General features: G+C 45.5%; 1 protein-coding gene and 1 pseudogene across 3 annotated transcripts in view; both read right to left on the reverse strand.

Annotated features, from left to right (window-relative positions):
• Fam114a1 (family with sequence similarity 114, member A1) overlaps positions 1 to 22,668 on the reverse strand; it is a 70,522-nt gene that overhangs the window by 15,537 nt on the left and 32,317 nt on the right. For all 3 annotated transcript variants that reach the window (XM_087584059.1, XM_087584058.1, NM_001399036.1), the window contains 5 exon segments: positions 21,108 to 21,221; positions 20,877 to 20,986; positions 17,234 to 17,368; positions 11,318 to 11,470; positions 5,101 to 5,224 (listed from right to left, as the gene is read on the reverse strand). In XM_087584059.1, the coding sequence (XP_087440185.1) occupies positions 5,101 to 5,224; positions 11,318 to 11,470; positions 17,234 to 17,368; positions 20,877 to 20,986; positions 21,108 to 21,221 (636 nt within the window).
• On the reverse strand, positions 19,892 to 20,249 carry LOC148001335 (ragulator complex protein LAMTOR5 pseudogene; annotated as a pseudogene).

The raw sequence follows: 22,668 nt of genomic DNA on the forward strand, positions 1-22,668 counted from the left end.
GTGTTCACTCAATGTGGTATGTAATAATTCATTTACACCAATTTCCCACTTTTAGCAAACAGTTCTCTACTGTATGTGAGTCATACAGGAACTGAGAAGGGAACGATGGAGTTGGGGGTGTAGCCCCTGTCTGAGGATAGCCTCAGAGGTCAGGGGAGAAGTGTTCTAGACGCTCGGTAGTGGCAATAAAGACTAGCAGGGAATGTGCCTGTCAAGTTCAGGGGGACAGTAAGGAGAACAGTGTGGCTGCACAGCACGAGTGACACGTGTGCACTGGGTGTAGACAGTGGCAACTGCCTTAGTTCAGGATGAGGCAACAGCGGGGATTGTTTTAACCAGGAAGGTGAGTGCCGTAAGGTAGTTTGCAGCTGTAATGTAGTTCTCAGAGGATGCTTCTTACACAATGATGCCTGAAGAGACTTGAGGATGAGACCCCATTAGCCAAGTAAGGAGAGGTTGGAAGGGAGGGGGTGAGGAGGAAGAGGAAAGAGGGAGAGGGAAGAAGGGAGATTCTACTAAAAGCGTATGGGCAAGGCTTCATCTGGGAATGGCCCAGTCTCCTCCACTCTGAGGGAGGCTGTGCTGCAGGGTAGGAGACCTTGGCTGAGACCCACTCCAGTCCCACTCCTCAACCTCTGGGACCTGAAACCAGTCACCAGGCTTCTTCAGCTCTCCCCTCCCCCATCAACTGGGGATCACAAAATGCACCCCCTGTTCTTTGTAAAATTTTCTACTGTACTTTTGCTACATAGAACTGCTAGGGATGAAATCCAGGGACTTACTCCTGCTCAGTGAGCACCCTATCACTGAGCTACACCCCAGCCTCACCCTTCCCTTCTGATTACTGTAAGATCCAAATAGAACAGTGAATTGTTTTGTAAAGACGTTAAACTGTGCATATGAATTGCTATGCGCCACACTGACACAGACATCCAAGATTAATATAATATATTTGGTGGCATCTGGCAGTAAATCTGAACACAAATGCTTCAGAAGGCCCCAGATTCTAAAGTGCATCATTTCTACTAAACATAGACCAGTAACTTTTATCATGTATTTCAGAGGGGGAAAAAATCACTAAAAATATATAAAAACTGATGACAGTCAATATTGTAACAAAGACTATTCCTGCTAATCTCGGTCTGTATGCATGGCCAAGAGGACTTCCTCAAGGCAATAAAAAGAGAAAATGGGCCTTTTAAATCGCTTCACAGCCATGGTAAAGCAAATTGGAGGGCCATGGCTGTGTGGTTTGCCAAAAAGACAAACACGCAAACGTGAGCCAGTGTTATTCGGGAGCCCGCTATTAAATTTAATCTAGAAGATAACAGTTCGCTGTTATACTTTCTGAGACTACAGAGGAAATTATTTAATTGTTAGAGGACTTTAGGAATATAAATGCACTATACAAAAAATAAATCCTGGTGAAATGCTTAAATTTCTGCCATAATTTTGCTCTCTCTCTCTTTTTTTCTTTGCATCTCACTGATGAAATCCCTTTTTGTGTCTTTTTGGGTAACCCCTCCCTCTTCCTGGAGCTGTCATATGCCTTTGCGGTGGGGTTGACTTCACAACACCTCTGTTCTTCTCTCCCAGTGCCTCATTAAGTGTCTGAATGACATTTATTTATTAAATTAAGTTAATGAAAATTAATAGTGTTTTGATCACTGGAGATGCCCTTTGGGGAAAATGGATCTATTCCAGGAGATAATAGGGTTTTGTCAGGAAAAGAGAGACAAATTTACCGTGTTCCCTTTCCAGTCACCAAATTTATCATTTTTCCTTAAAATATGATATTCAGCACTTCAGGGTGTGTGTGTGTGTGTATAAAATCCAAACTTCTCAGTTTACTGAATGAGGCTCTGTATTTAAATGAGAACGCATCACATTGCCTGTGGTAACACTTTCTGTTTGGCAGCAGAACCCAGTTTCTTCTCCAAAGAATGGAGCTGATGAACAATGTAATAGTATTTCACTTTGCGTTTGCAGCCATGTCTCTGATGCGTGGGAAATTGCCAGTCCGTGTGTGCTTGTGTGTGTGTATCTCTGAGTGTGGTGTGTATGTTGTGTGTCTGTGTGCAGTGTATCTGTGTGTGTGTAGTATGTGTGGTATGTGTATCTGTATGTGTGGTGTGTGTGCAGGGGTGTGTATGTGTGGTGTATGCGTGTGGTATGTGTGGTGTGAGTGTCAGGTGTGTGTGTGGTATGTGCAGTGTATATGTGTGTGATCTGTGTGGTGTATGTGCAATGTGTATGTGTGTGTGGTGTGTGTGCAATGTGTATGTGTGGTGTGTACAGTGTATATGTGTGTGATCTGTGTGGTGTTTGTGCAATGTGTATGTGTGTGTGGTGTGTGTGCAATGTGTATGTGTGGTGTGTGTCTGTGTGTGTGGTGTGTATATGTGTGTGGTATGTGTGGTATGTGTGTGTGGTGTGTGTGTATAGGGATATATGTAGTGTGTGTATCTGTATGTGTGGTGTATGTGTGTGGTATGTGTGATATGAGTGTGAGGTGTGTGATATGTGTGTGGTGTATGTGCAGTGTACATGTGTGTGGGGTGTGTGTTTGTGGGTATGTGTATCTGTGTGTGTGTGTGTGTGTGTGTTGTATGTGTGTCCATATGAGTGTGGATGTATCTGTGGGTGTGGTATGTGCATGCATAGCATGTGTGGGGAAACAAGATGACTCAGAGACCTCTCACATGCTGTTTCAAACTGCGTCTCTCATTGGCCAAGGGCTTCAACAAAAAGGCCAAAGGCCAGGCTAGCTGGCCCACAAGCCTGTGTCTGCCTCCTGTCTCCCGGATTTGCTTGTTATATAGATTCTGGGAATTCAAACTAGGGTCCTTACACGGAGGACAAGTGCTTTACTGGCTGAGTCACATCCCCAGTCCTAGGGTCCTTTTAAACATCCTTTTGGAAAGACACACCCAGAAGGACCTAGATCTAACTCAAGTATCATGAGCTTGAAGAAGGACTAATGGGGTGATGGTTAGTGCTGGGAAGGGGCATCTATCAGGTCACCTTGGTCCCCAATGTGAATTGCATTTCCTCTGACACCTAGTATTTCAGTTTCTTCATTAGAAAAATGACAAGGTTGCTATCTTTGGTGACTTTTGTAGGAACATACAAAATGATTATTCCCAGTTGCCTCTGATATTTATTGTCCCCTATCTACACTTCAGTACAATGGGCTCTTTTATTTTGATGCAATGAGCATGAATTTCATTCAGGTGAGGCACAGAAGTTCAGCATGTGGGGTTAAAGGGGGAAACGGTGATTAAACATGTTTATGAATGCACAGAATAATTTGCCCTGAACCTCAAGACTCAAGCCCAGGAGTCTGAGCTTTGATAAAAGGTATATGACACACCCAGGAACACATGATTCTGGGACTTATTATCACTCCTCTGCATGGTGAGGAAATGACAGGCACAAACATCAGTAAAAGCTGCAGCTCACTCTACCCTCCCAACCTCCCTAGTAATGTGTGGGCACACTAAACAATAGTAACAGCTAACGTATTTGAGCAGCTCCATATGCCAAGGCCCATAAATGTGTTTTTAAGGATGGTATTTAATCTGAGCCTTCCACCAAGCGTTGTCTCCAGGATACAGTGAAGACGCTCCTTTCAGCAGGGTCACATGACTTGTTCAAGAAATCAGTGAAAAGGTTTCCAGCAGACTTTTCTATTGGTCGTAGGAGCAGCTGGCCTGTGTCTGTGGTTGCTCTGCCCATTGGTATAGCTACAGGAGGTACCTGTGGTGTGGTGCCTGTTGCTGCCGTCTGTAGAAAGACACCCCACATGTACACAGGGAAATGCTTGATTCTGTTCCACTCGCAAGTGGATGACCTAATGTAGTCATTGGGCATGGCCAACTTTGAGAATATCTTTTTCCCTTCTCAAAGGAAGCCTTGCTTCTCATAAAATAGGCTCTAGATTCCTTTGGGTTCCAGTCACTCTTGAGAGGTGTGGTGGTTTGAATGAGAATGGCCCCCAGAGGCTCATACATTTGAATGCTTGGTCTCCACTTGGTGGAACTGTTTAGGAAGGATTAGAAGGTATGGCCTTGTTGGAGGAAGTGTCACTAGGGAATGGCTGTGAGGTTTCAAAAACCCATGCTAGGCCCTGTCTGTCTGTCTGTCTGTCTGTCTGTCTGTCTGTCTGTCTGTCTCTGTGCCTGCCCCACTCTCTTCCTCCTCTCTTCCTCTCTCTCCCTGCAGGTAAGGACATAAGTTCTGCCTGTCTGCCTGCATCCATGTTCCCTGCCATAATGGTCATGGACAGACCCTCTAAAACTACACTTTAATCCTTTCCTTTATAAGTTGCCCTAGTCATGGTCTCTTCACAGCAATAGAAAAGTATCTAAGACAAGGGAGAGGGCTGTTTGGATGTGTATCCCTCACTCACTCCATGGCCTTCAACTTGAAACACCTCACCCTTGGGACACTTAGAGAAAATGGCTCAGCCCTGGTCAGAACTGGACTTGTTGTGTGGTTGGTGGGATTGACCATGGGGTCTCTAACAGTCAAGTGATGTGCTGCCAGGCTACCAGCCTCCTGCACCAAGAATGGTGTTGTTCAGGTAGGGCGAGGGACACTTGCAAATACACAACTCCTACACACAGAAATGGAAGGAAATAATGAAGTCATGCAAAGAAACCTATTGCAAGCCTTGCATGCCATGGCCCTCAGTCACATTAAACAACGCAGGCACACGGAGTTAGAAGGTACCGCGTATATTGTGGTCATTTAGGCCCACCACACTGTATTCTTGGTTCATTTTATTTTCTGCATTTTTGTGTGTGTGTGTGTGTGTGTGTGTGTGTGTGTGTGTGTGTGTGTGTGTGTGTGTGTTGGTGATGTTCCAGGGACGGCTGGACACCAGAGAAAGAATGGGGTTCCCATTCACTAAAGAAAGGGCTACACATCACTGAGACCAGCCCTCTACCCACAACAGCTGCACAGGGCACTCTGGAAGCCGCATGAAGAACCCCTGGATTAAGTAAGCCCCACCCTGTTCTAAGGGCCCTGCTTCTCAGCAGCTGTGTCCGAGGCCCAGGCCCCTGGTTTACCTTCCTGTTTGTCACTGCCTTTTACCTTGTTCCTCTGGATTTTCCTCATTCTCCGATTCTTTGGCTACAAAGATGTCTTTGATAGAAATTAGGTCATTTTTCAAGAATTCTAGCTTCTCTCCATCCAGTGATGCTAAAAATGACTGAACCTGGAGAAAAACAAAAAACGAAAAAGAAAGAAATAGGTCACTTTTAACTGTTGTCATTTCTCCTCACAAATAGCATTTACTTACAGCCATCTACAGTTTCTCCAATAGCTACTGAGCAAACCATAGTGTGGGAGGAAGGAAGGGGGATTGGCTCTCCTGCCCATTCACCGAGGCCCGTGGGCTCCGCAGGCCTCAGTCCTTCTAAGTCAGTAGATACTGCTGCTGCTGTTACATCTCAGTAGAGCTCAGATTGGCCTCACGCTGGTTAGATAGTCCAGCCTGGTCTTGAACTTGAATTCCTTTTGCCTCAGTTTCTTCATTGCTGTTCCAGGCATGAGCCACCCCACCCCACAGGACTGTCTTGTTCTTAAAGTAGGACCTGTACTTCTTGTGATCGTTGGTGTGGAAAACAGTGACTGTGAAGCAAAAGGCACGAGTCAGTGGTTCTGGGAACCCATTGATCACAGAAGTTAAGGCACACCTTGGTCTCCACATAGCTCAAATATCAGTTCATCACTCACTTATTGCTGACCTTGTGACTTACATTCCTATGCCTTGGCTTTATCTGTGAAATCAGGACCGTTTACGTTTACCTTACAAGGTCATCTTGGTCATTAAAGCGTAAGAACTGACTTAAAACACTGTGTTGCTCAATAAAAGAAAGATCTAACACATGGATATATACATACATACACATACTTACACATATATGTATATATTTGCATTAGACATGACTTACACCGAGTTTACAAAATGTCCAAGATACATTTTCATTTTCTGAGGATTCATTGTCTAGAATAGTAGTCCTCAACCTGAGGGGACCCTTTTTCGGGGGACTGCATATCATGTATCTTACATATCAGACAGTTACACTATGATTCACAACAGTAGCAAAATTACAGTTATGAAGCAATAATGAAATAATTTTATGGCTGGGGTCACGACAACACGAGGAACTGTATTAAAGTGTCGCATTGTTACGAAGGCTGAAAACCGCTGCTCTAGGGGAGGGAAGCCCAAGACAACCAGTATCAGCCATAACGGTGGTGGAGGAAGGGCACGGCACGCTCAGCAAGGAGGGAGCAGTCACTGTCTTGGGGAGGTAAGGAGCTGTGCAGGGAGAGCTTGGGAAACGAGGCTTGGACTGGCATCAGCCCTGCTCTCTGTCGGAGCCTCTCTTTGGGTAGTATCCTCTGCATACACTTCAAAACAAGTACAGACGGCCATCCTCTGAACATTAATTTAAATTTCCAAATTGGTCACAGGTCATGGAATATCACATTGAAAATGAGGTGTGACCGTAAAGCTGTGTGTTTCTGGTTTTTCATTCAGCAAGTCAGAGTCTTGCTCTGGAGGAGCCCTAGCAGAGGGAGAGGTTTCAACATTCATGTGGTAGTGAATCGCCACAGCAGACCAAGAGCCAGGCGGAGCACCCAGGCTGGAGGACTTTGTTTTCCCGAGTGTTTATGCACATTACTGGGTGCTGTGCGCCTGCCCAAGGCTCTGGGGGGAAGCTTGGCAGGAAATTGACACAAAACCCATTAGCCATGCAGTTGGGCAGGTAGCAGCAGACATGCCCTGCTCTGTGGCTCCCTGCCAGCCCTCTGGCTTTGGCCTTCTGAGAGTCTTCACGTTGCATGTTTCTGCTTCTCCCTCTTTAACTGCAGTCTGCTACAGCGGTGTGCGCTGAATTGTAGAATTAATAATAATTAATCATGCATTCTTCATACGGATATGCAGTGTCTTATACCCTTTTTCCATAAAAATAAAATAAAATAAGATAAAATGCAACTGAGTGTAATGGAAACAAAATGATTAGATTTTTCCCACTTGTATCATATATCACACTGCTAGGTCTGTCTTAGAATCGATCTCATGCATCGTTGATAATAAATCCTTTGTATTTATTTATTTACTTATCTATTAATCATTGCATGTGTGCTGCTGATGGTGTAGGTGTGCATGCCATGATGTGGGTGCTGGGATCTGACCTCCAGTCCTCAAGACTGTATGTAGCAGGTACTTGGAACCACTGAGCCAGCTCCCCAGCACCAATACCCCCTTTCCTTTCTCTTGTGATGTTTTAGTCTCAGCCAGTGAAGTATCAGTGAATACAACGAGTATCCTTTCTTGTCCACAGCTTTTAAATGGGAGTGTCCTTTCTACTTCCGCTGACTGACAGGACTCAGAAGACCACAGACAATAGGCTATAGATGGTGACATCCAATACACTTTAAAGACTGGGACCCAGGGGACTTTGCAGGACGCATGGGATATTTCCTCTTCTAGAACACTCTCCAGGTTACTGGGTGGGCCTTTTTCCCATGCTGTGCTGACACCAGTGTGAACCTAGGAGATAACTCTAGGTAGCTGCCGGAACTGGGGAATGGGTGGAGCTGGAACAAAGGTGTCTCACCCGTGCACAGCAGTTTAAGGTGAAAGACAGCTGGAGACTGAAGGGGTGGACTGTAGAGTGCAATAGAAATTCAGGCACTGAGAATCCCATGGGGAACGCAGCCTTCCCACACAGGATGAAAGTTTATCAAGGAAGAAAGACAGAGCTAGCTGATTTCTTCAAAGGTTTGTCTCAAAAGTTCTTTAACTTTTAAAGGATTGGTACATGTAAGGTTACACAGGGTACTTAGTTAAAGTTGTGTTTCAGACACACAAGCAGTGTTTTCTTAGTATAAGGGTGTCCTGAATGTTTTGTTAGCATTAGATTTTTTTTTCTTCCCTCGGAGCTGGGGACCGAACCCAGGGCCTTGCGCTTCCCAGGCAAGCGCTCTACCACTGAGCTAAATCCCCAACCCCAGCATTAGATTTTTAACAAGTCGTCCTGTGAGTTTTGTCTATTCTTGGGGTGGTGGAGAATTGAACTCAGGACCTTGTGTATGCTAGGTGAGCATTTTACTCTCAAGCTACAAAGGCCTGCAGCCCTTTTCTTATTCATTTTATTTCCCCCGTGTTTGTTATTTATGTGTGCTGGGGTGGGGAACATGCATGTGTGGAAGTTAGAGATTTTCTTCCTCCACCGTGTGGGTCCCAGGGATCAAACTCCTGCCATCAGTCTTGGTGGTGAGTGACTTACCCGATGTGCCAGCCCCTGACACTTATTTTTAAGTTCAAATTGAATTTAAATCATTTCTTTTCAGTTCTGGGTCTGGGGCATGGTCTGTGCCTGAGCTTTATCCTCAGTCATCTCTTTATTCTTTTTATGCACTTTTTATTCTGAGACAGAGGCATTAGGTTGCAAAGTCTGGCTTTGAACTCATACTGCAACCCAGACAAGCCTTGAACCTGAAATCCTTCAACCTCAGCCTCCTCAATACCTGGGATTCAGGCCTATGTCACCAGGTCTATCTTAACTTGATTTTAAATTAACAAATGATTACTTGTGTCTATGGGATGCAATGTGGTGATCTGACCTGTGCTCATGTATCTGTGGATACAGTGTGGTTATCTGACCTGTGTACATGTATCTGTGGATACAGTGTGACAATCTGACCTGTGTACACACTGGGGAATAAGTGTATCACACCGATGAATGTATCCATGAATACATGGACTCGCGACAGTTTTGTGGTGAGACTCTTCCTGTTTCCACTTTCAGGAATTTTGAAGTAGATGCATTTCCATTACCCACAGTCCCTGCGTGATAAATACATCTCCATGGCAGCCATTGTACGTCATTAGCTGTGCCTATAGACCTCAGTAAGGGCTTCCACTTGCATTCCTGTTGGAGACCTGTGTGCAGGAAGCTGTCTGCTAACCGGGTACCCTGCTCTGGCTGTCATAGGACTGAAAAATGACTCCTGTTGCCTTTCACATAGATTTGTAGGACTGCTTATGACAACAGCCAGTAACTACCAGCAGTAAGTTTTTAAAAGTTCCACATTCTTCAACAAATGCCCCAGAAATCTCCAGGCCGGGGAAAGAGAAAGCAAAGCTTGTGGAAACAACTCACAAAGAGAAGATTCAGACTCCTCTAGGATGTCCCCCGTAGGTCCCTGTGTCAAAGGCTTGGCTCCCAGCTTGGAGCTGCTAGAAGGTGGTAGAAGCCTTGGGGCTGGAGGCAGGGCGAGGTGTCAGGTCATTGGAGATCTGTCTTTGGAGGGGTTGTGAGACCTTGGTTTGGTCCTCTTCTCTTTTGATTCCTCGGCCTGAGTGAGTGCTGCCTTACCATATGCCCCAAAGCAGTTTATCATGGATAGGACCTCATATAGCTCACATTTGTGATCTTAGCATGTGAGAGGCTGAGGCAGGGGGATTTTGTAAGGAAGCTGAGGGTTATTTTGTAGCTGAAGTCTGTGATGGAACTGGCTGGAATGCAGTCCCTCTCTATTATCAGGGGAGGGGGCAGTCTCCTATCTTAATAATAGCAGATATTAACAACATAAAATGCATATAAAATACAGCATCATCAGCAGTGTGCTCACTTATACACATGGATGCACAAAACAGCAGCCGGCATTCACTGAGCACTTATCATGTCCCAGGCATGCTGCTCTGGGCTCTTACATGGGCAATGTCACTGAAACCCTTTAGAAGCCTCACGAGGCCAGCTTTATCGTCACTGTCATTTCAAGCAGATTACAGTAAGAGCGATGCAAAATCCCACCGCCTCATATTGATGTTTAAAGGCTGAATCCTGACTCAGCTTTCATGGGTAGAGTTCTGTGCTTTGGTGGGAAACTGCTCCCCCCGCCACGTTTTACCAGATTATGGGATTCCGAATACAAGGGAGCAATTTTACAACAGCATAAACTGTGGGTGGCTGATGGCCACGCAAAGCCATTCTCTGCAGACACAGAGATGAATTTTGTAGGCGGAGGGCAGTCTGCCCTACGGGCGACAAGCTTTTGTCTATTTGCAACTGCGCTTCAACTCCTCCTCTGGTTTTCTGGTTAGCTGGTGCTAACACCTGCCCCTCTCCACATCTAATTAATGAACTAATTCAGATATGTACTAGGTGCTTATACCTCTCCATATGAGAGGTAGCATTTTCGTCTTTTCTTGTTATTTTTTTTAAAAATTATCCTTCAATCGTGTTTTGTTTGCTTACTTGTTTTTTTAATAGTTTAATTTTGTGTCATATTTGTGTGTGCACATGGAGGTCAGAGGATAACAGGGAGGAGTGAATCGGCTCTCTCTTTCCACCTTGTATGTCCTGGAGATTGAACTTGCGTAGTCAGTCTCACCAGCCAGTGTCTTTACCTGCTGAGCCGTCCTGCCAGCCCATATCGTTTCTTCTCTGAGGCAGGATTGCATGCAGCCTAGCTCTGCCTCCAATCCATACAGTTTGTTTGCCTGGGGTCACATGGGATAGTGGGAACCTGTAGAACCATCTGTTTGGTGATCTGGTTTCTATAGGTTTCTAAATAGGACCATTTTCAGATGGTTTGTCCTTAGCAGAATGATTTTGCCCTTTTATGGTCCAGATATGTGGTGGTAAAGGTGGTCAAATAAGTAGAATGGTAACTCGTAAAAGAATATGCACTCGATGCCCACAGTTTAACAGAAACCCCAGTCACTCTGCCCACCAGCTGGTCAGGGGTCTCTGATCTGGGGGTGGGATTGCCACAAGGTGGGAAGAGGGCCTGGCAGGCAAGTTTTAGAGCAGCCTCCCCTGCCATGAAGAGGGGTAATGGGGACTCTTGATTTGCTGACCCCTCTGGGCTGGGTGGAGTGATGGTTAGTACAGGGCAGAGAGGAAACTGTAAGTGGCTTGAGGGGATGTATGGCAGGCTGTACAGTAGGTGAGACCTTAGCATACAGGTAATGAGGTAGAGAACATGTCTTTATGATCTTAGCACACAGGTCATGAGGTAGAGAACATGTCTTTATGACCTTAGCACACAGGTCATGAGGTAGAGAACATGTCTTTATGACCTTAGCACACAGGTCATGAGGTAGAGAACATGTCTTTATGATCTTAGCACACAGGTCATGAGGTAGAGAACATGTCTTTATGACCTTAGCACACAGATCATGAGGTAGAGAACATGTCTTTATGCCTCTTCCCAGTCGCTTCTTCCAGGCTAAGGAAAACACATCTCCAAACAATGCCATTCAAATGACCCATGGGAAATGTACCTTGCTCTCGCTCTCATTGGACAGAATCTCCAGGGCTTCCAGGTGTGACAAACCTTGATATTCATCAAACAGCATCCCATAGTGTGCAGTCCTCTCCGCCGTGAGCTGCTGCGCCAGCCGCTGCTTCTCCTTCTCCTTGGCCTCTCTCAACATCTGCAGAGACACAATGTTCACGCACTAGACAGGTCTTTCCATGTTGCCTTCCTGTACAAGGTATGGAGGCAACGAGGAGGGCAGATATTACATGAAAAATCACTCTCATTGCTTTGGGATTTCTCTTTACAAAGATTCTTTGTAAAGAGGCGGTCATAGGTTCTCCTCCATGATCCTTGAGCTCACAAGCTCTGGGTAGCTGGTTTGGTTTCCAGTCCCGGGTATAAGTTCCCTCTTGTTGAGAGGACCTTTGGTCCAGTGAAAAAGACGTTGGTTACCGCCAAGGCATGTGTGCCACTATTGGACCCTGCCCCCAGCTAATCATTGTTTTAGTTCATAGGTGCCATAGCTGGGTGGGACTAAGGGTTGCTCCCTTCCCGTGGAAGCTTGCATGAATATCATAAAATCTAGCCCTTGGGGAGGCTTTCGGATCCCCATGAAGTCTAATCATCACTGCTATCTAAACAAGACATGAACCAAAATGGCACCAGTAGACAGGCTAATGTGGAAGGTAGAAGCTCATGGGGCCTCAGCCCTACACAGAGAACTGTAGGCAACTGAGGAATGCTGAGGTGGGAGAAACAGGGAAGAGCCTTCAGGTTAGGTTATCCAATACCAATGGTTGGCCCTGAAAATGTACGCATACACATAACTTTATGTAGACCATGCAGGTTGTGTTCTATATTTGGAAATTATATATATGCATGTATGTGTTATAGTAAACACACACACATATAAACTGTAGTTAGGAGAATAGAGGTCATGAATTTGAGAGAGAGCAAGGGATAAGTGGAAAGGTTTGGAAAGAGAAAAAGGATGGGGAAAGATGATGTAAATATAATTTAATTTCAAAAAATAAAATTTACATTTTAAAAGAATGGTAAAAATCGTAAAAACTAGATACTATATTGATATTGTTGACTAATATTTACATGTTCAGTTTCTTCTTTTTCTTCTTCTTCCTTCTTTCTTCTTCTTCTTCTTTTTCTTTCTTCTTCTTCTTTTTCTTTCTTCTTCTTCTTCTTTTTCTTTCTTCTTCTTCTTTTTCTTTCTTCTTCTTCTTCTTCTTCTTCTTCTTCTTCTTCTTCTTCTTCTTCTTCTTCTTCTTCTTCTTCTTCTCCTCCTCCTCCTCCTCCTCCTCCTCCTCCTCCTCCTCTTCCTCCTCCTCCTCCTCTTCTTCTTCTCCTTCTTCTTCTTCTTCTTCTTCTTCTTCTTCTTCTTCTTCTTCTTCTTCTTCTTCTTCTTCTTCTTCTTCTTCTTCTTCTTCTTCTTCTTCTTCTTCTTCTTCTTCTTGGTGTGGGGCCAAACAAAGCAAACCTCTATAGGCATAGGATTAGAAAGAACCATGCAAAGGTTTTCCCTGCTTCCCATGGAAGTCTCTCCCCTGTGTAGTTAATCATCTTCTAAATGTCCAGAATTCCTACACTGACAGGTTTTCAATGGACTGCATTATAAAGTCGAGGTGTCATCACCAGATACATAAAGTGGGGGCCTGGACACTCCCAAGTAGGGTTGGGGAGAAGGTTTTTATTATAGATAGAGGGACAGAACAGCCATGGGCTTGTGGAAGAGTCCAGAGTAGGGACAGAGTGTGGGAGACCAAACCTGGCCAGTAGACTGAACCCAGTCATGAGAGGAGAGAGAGGAGGGCAGAGAGAGAGAAAGGAAGGGAAGAGAAAGAGAGCAAAGAGGAACGAGGGCAAAGGAAACCAGGAGCTAAGAGAGAAATGAGAGAAGGGGCAGAGAGGGAGCAAAGGGAACAAAAAGAGAGGAGAGCAGAAATGGCAGGGACATGTAGGAATGAGAAGATGGGGGAAGGGAAGCCGATGGTACTGTGGTTGGGTGCCAAGTCTGTGTGTGTGTGTGTGTGTGTGTGTGTGTGTGTGTGTGTGTGTGTGTTTCTTTTGGGTCCGATACTGGAAAAGGCCAATTCTTTGTGACCATATTAAGAATCCTGCACCCAGGCAGATTTCAAAATAGAAAGAAGCTGGTTTGTTCTTGCGCTGTTACATTAAAAAACAAACAAATAAAAACCTTCTGTGGGTGAAGATGAAGAGAGTTAATAAATGTAAATTCGCGATGTATTCATTAGCAGACACTGAATAGAGACTGGCTTATAGACGCTTGCGCTGGGTTTCAGAGATATGCCTTGATACCGAGTTTCTGCTCACACTAATAACTTCTCTCTTCTGGCCTTTCCCTCTCTCCTTTCTTTGTTTTCTGCTATCTTCTCCCTCTTCATCTCACTTCCTCTCCCCCTCTGCTCATCTACACTTGTTATGTTAGGGATAGACCCCAGGCCTTGTGCATGCTAACTAAGAAAGAGACACCTCCTCCCCTAGAGCCCCTCCAATTATTTTGTTGTTTAACAACAAAGACGACAGAATGGCTACAGAGTCTGTCCATTATTAACAACAGTCTGCTCTTGCTTGTTTTGATGCTAGGCCCCTTTTATTTGATTTCTCATTAACTTTACAAGGACATTAAGTTTATGGGGTCCTTTAATATCTGCAGAGAGCCACATAAATATGCTGGCCAATGCCACAAGGTCGCAGGGGTTAGCTCATTCGAGAACAGAGGTTGGTGTTTACTATGTGCCAATAAAACAGGCAGCCTCATTTCCCGTTTGGGTTCTTGAGGTTGTTAGCCAAGAACCCACTAGGCCGTGGAAGGAATTCTCTCTCCTGTCCATCTTTAAGGCTGAATTAGTAAGTCTCTGCCTTTTACAGTTTTCAAAATAACACAGTGAGACCATTACTGGGCAGGTTTAACACTTGTAATAAAACTCAACTGGCTCCCTGACCTCAGGGCATGGGGGATGGGAAAAGAAAACCAAGTAGCCCTGAAATGGTGCCTCCTCTTAGCACCAGCATCCTTCCAGAATCAGTGAAGAGATAAAAGAGAAAGGAAAGGGGAGCATCACTGGGCAGAGGTTCAGATTTACTTGAAAGTGAGGAGTGAAAAATCAAAGCTGCCCAGGAAACCAGACCCTTAACCAGGCGGCAGGTCTCAGTGTACCTCTGGAAAACAGAGGTAGCCGGGTTTAATTGGAGGGAGGGATGGTGATGTGGAGGGACTCTCGCTCAGGGAAACGATGGGACGGTGGGACGGGAACTGTGGAAGAGGGAATGGTGGAGCAGGAGAACCACTGACCATTGGATCATGTTCCCTGTGGCATGAGAGAAAATGAGGCAGCACAGGCGTAAACGGTCCTGCTGTGTAGAACCAAACACTCTACAGGTGATTTATTCCTTCTGTCCCAGGTGTTGCTGCAGTGTCTGCCAAAGGCTACATGCTTAAGGCATGATCTCCAGTCCGTGACACTCGTGGGAGGTGGTGGAATCCTTAGGAGCTGGAGCCCAGAGAGTGGAAGTTGTTGGGGGCAGGCGCTTGCAGGGATATTGAGTCTGGTCCCCCACCTCCGGCCCCCACCCCCACTATGGTTCCTGGCCACCATGAGACTAACAGGTTGTTTCTCAGACTCCTCACTCTCATATTCTATCTCATCAAAAGCTCTGGAGCAATAGAGCCTGTTGACCAGTCATGGAAACCTCCAGAACAAGGAGGCCAAACACCTCTTATTTATGTCAGGGATTTTTGCCACAGCAACAGAGAGCTGACTAATATGGTGTCTTCAGTGTATCAGGAAACACTGTAACAGACTTCCTTTTTGAGATCTGCTGTTGATAGTGGCCTCTTCCCTCCAACTGCTATGAAGACCTTACAGCTACCCTAGATAGTCCTTTTGCCTCAAAGCCCACACTTACTTCATCAGGAAATCTGAATCGGTGTCCAAACTGTACCTCAACCAGCCACCTGTTGCCAGCCACAGGGACCTCCACACTGTTCTGACCCAACTTTATCTCTCACTTAGATCACAGCATTTGCTTCCTGGGGAAGGTGACAGGGTGTCCTGGAGCCCTCCTTCTACTCTAGGGAGCATAAGTGACCAAAGGCTCCAGTTGCTGGCCTGAAGTCCATGCTCACCTCTCAACACTTTTCTCTGCCTTCTTTGGTGCTGTAGGGACACCCAGGCAGGCCTGTTTCTGAAACTTGACTCTTTGTCCAAAGACGTGATTTTTTTTAAATTAAAGGTTTATTTTTACTTATAATTATGTGCATGTGTGTGAGGAGAGGGTGTATGTTTACACATGCGTGTACCTGCCACAGAGCCCAGAAGGGGCCATCCTTACCACCTCTCCAAGGCTCAAGTTACAGCTGTGAGCTGCCCAATGTGGGTTCTGGAAACTGAACTCCAGTCCTGCAAGAGCAGCAAGTGATCTTAACCACTGAGCCATCTCTCCAACACAGAAAGAATTACTGTGCTTTTTAGACATAATAACTTTGAAGACATAATAACTGCAAATGAGGAACAGCATGACCACCTGACGTGTGTATATGACACGTAAGAACTGGTATATCCATCTCCTCAGACATCAATCACTCCCATGTGTTGGGGGGAACCACTGAACCTCTCGGGTCATCCTGCTGCCATCAGATGACATCACTCTCTATGGCCCTCACCGAGCTCCTTAAGCTGCACTGCAGTCTGGCACACTTCCACCCGGTCTCCTATTTGGTTCTCCCCCTTGATTCTGACATGAACCAGCTCTGATGTTTCCCCCAGGCTTCAGAAGTTCCCACACTGTTTTCTCTTAGGTCTTACACTAAATCCCTGTTCGTCTCAACCCACCTTGCCTTCTACTTCTGGGAGGAACAAGAGTCATCCAGACTCTGAATGACTTCCCTGGCCCAGGCCTTCCCTTCAGCACTCTTCTTTTCACCATAGTAAGAAACCACCGTGGTCCTTTCCAAGCTTAGGTGACCCCCTGTAACCCGTCCAAATGCTGTAGCTGTTCCCCTGGTTCATTAACAATCCTGCAAATGCCCTCCAAGTCTGCCAACACCTGCAGCCATTGCCACCCGGCTCTCATCTCTGACAGCTCTCATCTTGGCTCACTCTCTTCCACAAGTAGCATCCTGGCTGGCCCTTGTGGACGCTGGGTGACAAACTTCCCTGCATAGCACAACCCTTAAAATGTAGCTAGCATGCAGCTGTGACAGAAATAGCCCAGGTGGTCCAAAAAATACAGTAACCTGTTAAATTAACTCAGGCCCCTTCTTCATTTTACAACAAGGGCAGCTGGAATCTGCCAGTTTTTCAGACTCAGCCTGACTCTGTGCAGCCTCACTATCTTACCTAGAATACACGTTACACGTGGGCAGACATGTCTTTGTCGGGTTCTGTTCTAGCTCATGGAACCGGCGCAGCCAAGCTATCAGGAGGTACTGATGTCACCTCCGTGCACAGAGAGAAACCGAGGCACAGAGATGGAAAGCAAACCCACAAGGTTGTATGGCTAAAAGTGGCAGAATTGAGGTATTTACAATGGCATACTTGGATAAATCTGTAAGAGATTATTAAATGAATAGAGTAAGGCATGAAAGTATGATCAATATGCTGCTCTTTGGTGTGTGTGTGTGTGTGTGTGTGTGTGTGTGTATGTGTGTGCATATGTTCCACTTATAATGCATAGCAACATGTATACTCCTAGATCCAGATGTTTATCCATCCCTACATCTATATGATAACCCACAGCGTACATAAGGGACCATTAACCTTGCCCGTCTCCCGAGAGGTCTTTGGTGGGAGTGTCAGACACTCAGCTTTCTTTCTACTTCTGCCACATAAGTTTGGACATGTGCTTTGATTTTTGTTGGGTGAAAGGAGGAGGAAAAAATAACTAATGGGTCTAGTCCCACCTGGGACAAGGAAACCGTTCTCTCCATCAGTGTCTTGGTCCGCTTAAACCCTGGGTCGCTTTCTGCCAGGACGTTCATGGTTTTCTTGCCAATGAATTCTAAAGCATCCAGTCCTCCGGTTAAGACGCTTTTGCCCTGCGGGTGAGAAAAGCAAGTCAGATTAGGTGTCTTATAGCTTGCTGTTGCAGTGGCCAGCACTTCCCAAGCACCCGGCATTCCCGTCGAATATTAAAATAAATAGAAAGCCACAAGCTTTTCACACCATGGGGTAGATCATCTATTTAATCCTGTTTTCTTTTCTTCAAAAAACCATATGTATATTATTTGTAGAGCATGAGGTGTTATTAAAAATATGCCTAGGGGGTAAAACCGTGCACATTAGGGATTCATGTCAGTAGTTCTGAGCATGTCAATAGATACGTATCAAAGATATAAAATTAACAGATGACCCCATTGTCCTGCTTGAAAGAATTTTAGCATAAGTAACAGAATTATCTGGGGTGGGTTATTAAAATGTCAAATACTCATGCTAATTTAGATGAGTTTTTAATCCAGGGCCCTGAAGCAGGATCCTCAGGCTGTTTCGGATGGCTCTTGAATACTTTCAGAAACTGGGGAACACCAACTATAATAACTACACTAATGGAGTAAGACAGTCTGCCTTCCATGCACTTCCAGTTTTAGAAGCTGTTCCAGTCTAGGTATCACTGTGGAAAAATCCCCTTTCCAGCCATTGCTTTCCTTTTTACCAAAATTAAAACAGCCAAGACTCACACACACTGTTCAAATAAACGGAACCACATTGTTCTGACGCCTCCAGTCACAATCCCAACAATACAACTAGCTACAAGTTCCCAAACATCTGTATTTTTCTTACCTTACACCAAAATGTCAGCTTTTATTTTTATATCATCTATTTAATGTCCGTAATCATTTAAACAGCAGCATTCTGTCTTAATGAATGTACTTTATCAGACATTCCCATTTCCAAGAACTTAGGATTTGTTTCCAACTCTGGAGCCCAATCAAAATTCACACTTTGGAACAGATTTGTAAATGCAGATACTTCAGAGGGAGGTTATGGGTTCAAAATAAAGTATCCTCCACGGCTCATGGGTGTCCGTGGCCCTCTGCTAGTACTGCGACTTCAGGACATTCTACCAACTTCTGGAGGTGGAGCCTAGTTAGAGGAAGTAGGCCACTCGGGGGCATACCTCAAAGGCTAACTGGTCCCCGGTCCCTTCCTCTTTCTCAGCATCCTGGCTGCCAGAAGGTAAAGAGCCCCCTTCTTACGTATTCTCATCATCATGACCTCCTGTCCAAGCGCTTGGGACCAAACAGCCATGGACTAAAGCTTTTCAAACCATGAGCCAAATAAATCTTCCTCCCTGTGTTATTTCTGCTAGGCACTTTGTGAGCTGGCACAGAGGACAAAGGCTTCTCAGTAGCTCACACTTTGCATGCTTTGATTTCCTGTCCCTCAACATCCTGTCACTTCAGCAGAGAATAGTCGAGACTGGGAGGTATCTATGCACTATTGAGCAAGGGCAAGCAGGTTCAGGGATGCAGGAGGAGACTGAGGAGGTTGGGATGCAACTCAAGATTGGATTGCTCGGGGCTGGCAGGAAGGCTCAGTGGGCCAAGGCAGTCACTGCATGTACCTGGTGACCTGAGGCCTGTTCTCAGAACCCCACATAAAGTGGAAAGGGAGAAAGTGACCCTGTAAAGTTGCTTTCTGACCTTCGCACAAGTGCCATGGTATAGGTGCCCTCTCATGGTATGCATACACAATAATAAGTCATGTAAAAAATAATTTTCAAAAAGGGAGAGGTGAGAAGCCATGAGTTCACTTTTTACACCTGAGGTACAGAGAGAGCTTCCTCCACTCTCGTGGGTGGCCTTGAACAGCTCTGCTTTGTGACTCTGAACATTTTCTTGGTGTGCGAACATTTACTCCTTCTTCCTACCCAGTCTAGGGTCCCCGAAGGAGCAAGTACATGGCAGTCATTTCCTTTATTCCTGACACACTTCTGTTCCAACATCTGGGTAAGATAACCTATGATGCCGTTCACAACCCCCTCCTCTCCCAAAATATATCACACCCATTGTTAAACTGCTTTAATATGGCCAGAGTCTGATGAGGCTCCTCGTACACAGTGAGGGCCAGCCGTCTCTCTTTAAAATAACATCTGGATAAATGACTAAAAAGGACATGGGCCATATTTCTAGAAAATGTAGTTAGCTTGTTCTACATAGTAGACTCATTTCTTCCCAGCATGGAGGACAGCTGGCTTCCTTATCTCACTTGTAGGAACTCTGCTGCCTTTCTTTTTTTTTTCCCCTCTCACAACAGGTTTATTGACCACAACAAAGTTCTATATACAAAGTGATCTAGAACTTAAGGATAAACGCTATAATCCCAGGATGTAGGACTTTGAAGCAGGAAGACCATAAATTTGAAGTCAGCCTGGGCTACACAGGTGAGGCCATGATGAGCTGTGGTCCTGGACTACAGTGGCTGTCACCAAAGAGCAGAGTGACAAAAGCCCAAACAAGGCCACCGTGCTCCTAACTGATGTCTTGGCAACTGACCGTCATATTAATAAGGAAGTCCCTATGGGACATTAAGTGAATGGCCCGATTTCTAGAACTTTAATAGTTTTACAAGTTAACTGCGCCAGGCATGACTGAATCCCAGTGAGCGGCCCCTGGAAAGCTGGCATCAGATGTCAAGAGGCCATTTTGTTCACAGACACTGTGATGCCATTGTGTTTCTGGATCATAACGTTCCCATTATCTGATTCTAAACACACCACAGGGATGTCGGTGGGGTCAGAGGGGTGGGGTCAGAGGTTAGCTTAGCTGCCTGCTGGGCTAGAACAGATATCATTCCAGCATGCACATCGGACAGAGTACCACGGCAGCCCAGACTAAGTCCTTGTAAATCTGTGCATAGGACTCCAACAATGAATGGATTCTTCATTGTGCCCCCCAAATGCTCCACAGTCGCCTCCATCCCACATGCTGTCCGCCCCACCCCAGGAGCAAACACCCCCCCCCCTTTCCTTCCAGTTTTTGGCGATAGCAAGCTTCCTTTAAGAGTGAGATGTTTGTGCATCCGTCTTTAAAGAATCAAGTCAACTTAATAAAAACGAATAAACAAACAAAGGAAACTAGGACTTTGAGGGTTACACTTAGGGTTCTGCAGGGAAGGGGACAGTAGGGATCAGGAGGGAGGCTATGGCAAGGTCGGTCTCTGGGCTATTCCCCCCTGGGTCCTTTTTTCTTTTGAAGGTTTCACATTTTAAGAGAACCAAGACCTGATCCAGGAAGAACAGCTGTCACAGCTCTGAGTTCCCTCCCTCACCTAGAGGCTGTCCTTGCAGCAGCTGGAAAGGACACCGTTAGATCAGACTGAGAAAAAAATCCTTCTAAACCACTCTTTTAAATACAGACCGCATTTCATCCTGCCCTTTTTACTTCAGATCCAAGGTTACACCTACTCTGTAGCAGAAAGCATAACAAACTGTAATCCAAAGTCAGGAGCAAGGCTGCCTTCTCTCTGATGTATCTGGGTCACGAGCTGGAAAGATCAAAAGAACCGAGCCACTAGGGAAAACAGGGGAGGCCGCTAGGGACTCACTGTGTTTTGAACTGCGTTGGTGAGGGCTGACAGCACACCCCTCGACCCTGCCGTCCCTGGTGGAGGAGGAGTGTGGGGGCCTCCGGCAGGGTCCTGATCTGGAGTCACATCTGTCAAGGCAAGAAAGAACATCCTGGTTGGAATGTGCTTTGCTGCTCTGAACTTGGGCTCTTTCCCACTGTGCAGTCTTGTGCACAGTGTGACAAAACACCAGGTGAACACGCCACTCACTTTGCGAGATTCTGTTTTCGGCATCAGTTAGGGCCCCTTCGGGAGATCCAGAATTGACACTGTGGATTCGCAGGGTTGCCCCTGCCTTTTCTTTGACTGCTGTTAATCCGTGACCTGTAAGGAAATAAATATATTAATTCATAGAGATGCTATGGTCCGAACAGTCTGTGACCCCTGGACTAGTCTCACAAAACCATCTGGCCTGTGGGGGTCCACACTGAACTCGGCCCAAAGATGAACGCAGCGTGGTCAGGCTGAGTGACCTTAAAACCACTCTCCATTCGTGACTCAGTTTCCTCACGATGTTCCCAGACGTCGGCTATTTTTCACACTGAAATTCCAAACTCAAGTCAGTGTCTTTGAAAGGCACGGCTGCCGTGTCTTCTTCCTGTTTTTTAAAAGCTTCATATGGCTGATAGTCATTCTTTGTTTGCTGCTGCTGGTTTTTTGAAGTCCTAGCACATTGCGGTGTTCAGTTAACACTGGGGGAATTAAAGTCAGATGACCTGCAATATGTTTCTATGTGTAAACCTAGGCATGGTGGCACATATTCCTGACACTCAGGAGGCTGAGGCAGGATGATGGCAAGTTTGAAGTTAGCCTGGTCTGCATAAGATTCTGGGCCAGTGTGAGGTACTTAACAACATCCTGTCTCTACACAAAACAAAGCTCAAATCGAACAAACAAACAAACAAAAATGCTCTATATTTCCTCAAAAGTGCATATTGATAGCTTTAAACCAAAGGGTCAGTCAGTGGGAAAACTGGGAAGGAGTACCAATCAGTCCAAAGTTGACTGAAGATCATTGGTTTTACTCCATCGGACAAATAACACCTACATTTTCAAGAAGGGACAGTCTTTATTTCCAAGACACTGGCACAGTTGGAATTCAGTAAGGAGGATAGAGCAGACCTTCCCACTCATTGGGCAAAAGCCAACCCTTGACTTGATAGAAAAAGAGTCTTGTCTCTATTTCATCCAAAGACAGCTTGACATCCTGCAATAAGATCGGGTAAGCCTTTCTTAGACAGGAGGACGGGACCAAAGCACTGCTAGACCACTGTGGTCCTCATGGTCACTGGAGTTCTAGAAGGAAAAACAGTGTATGCTCCCTCCATCTGGGTGCCTGCTACGTGCCTTGGCATATAAGAAGAAAGGACGGACATCTCCTGGGACCCTGGATTGTTCAAACACAAGACAGTGGTAATCAAGTCAAAAGAGGACCCCAGAGCTAACTGGAACCAGTCAGAATTACAATGCACTTTTCAAATGACTGTTCATCCATTTCCGGAGTTAGAGAACATAGACAAGTCCATACCCTAAGAGTAGTATTTTGGACCTGATGTCAATGCATAGAACCCATGTAAAAATGTGGGTGTGGTGGCAAGAGTCTCAGTGCATCCCTGGGGCTTGACAGCCAGCCATTGTAACTGAATCAATAAATTTCAGGCCAAGTGAGTCATGCTATTTCAAAAGGCAAGGTAGACAGCATCCCAAAGAATAACCTTTGACTTCTGAGGCTAACCTTTGGCCTCTGCACATATTCACACGTGTATACCCA

This window comes from Rattus norvegicus, chromosome 14 (assembly GCF_021556685.1).
Source record: "Rattus norvegicus strain SHRSP/BbbUtx chromosome 14, alternate assembly SHRSP_T2T, whole genome shotgun sequence".
Taxonomy (NCBI): domain Eukaryota; kingdom Metazoa; phylum Chordata; class Mammalia; order Rodentia; family Muridae; genus Rattus; species Rattus norvegicus.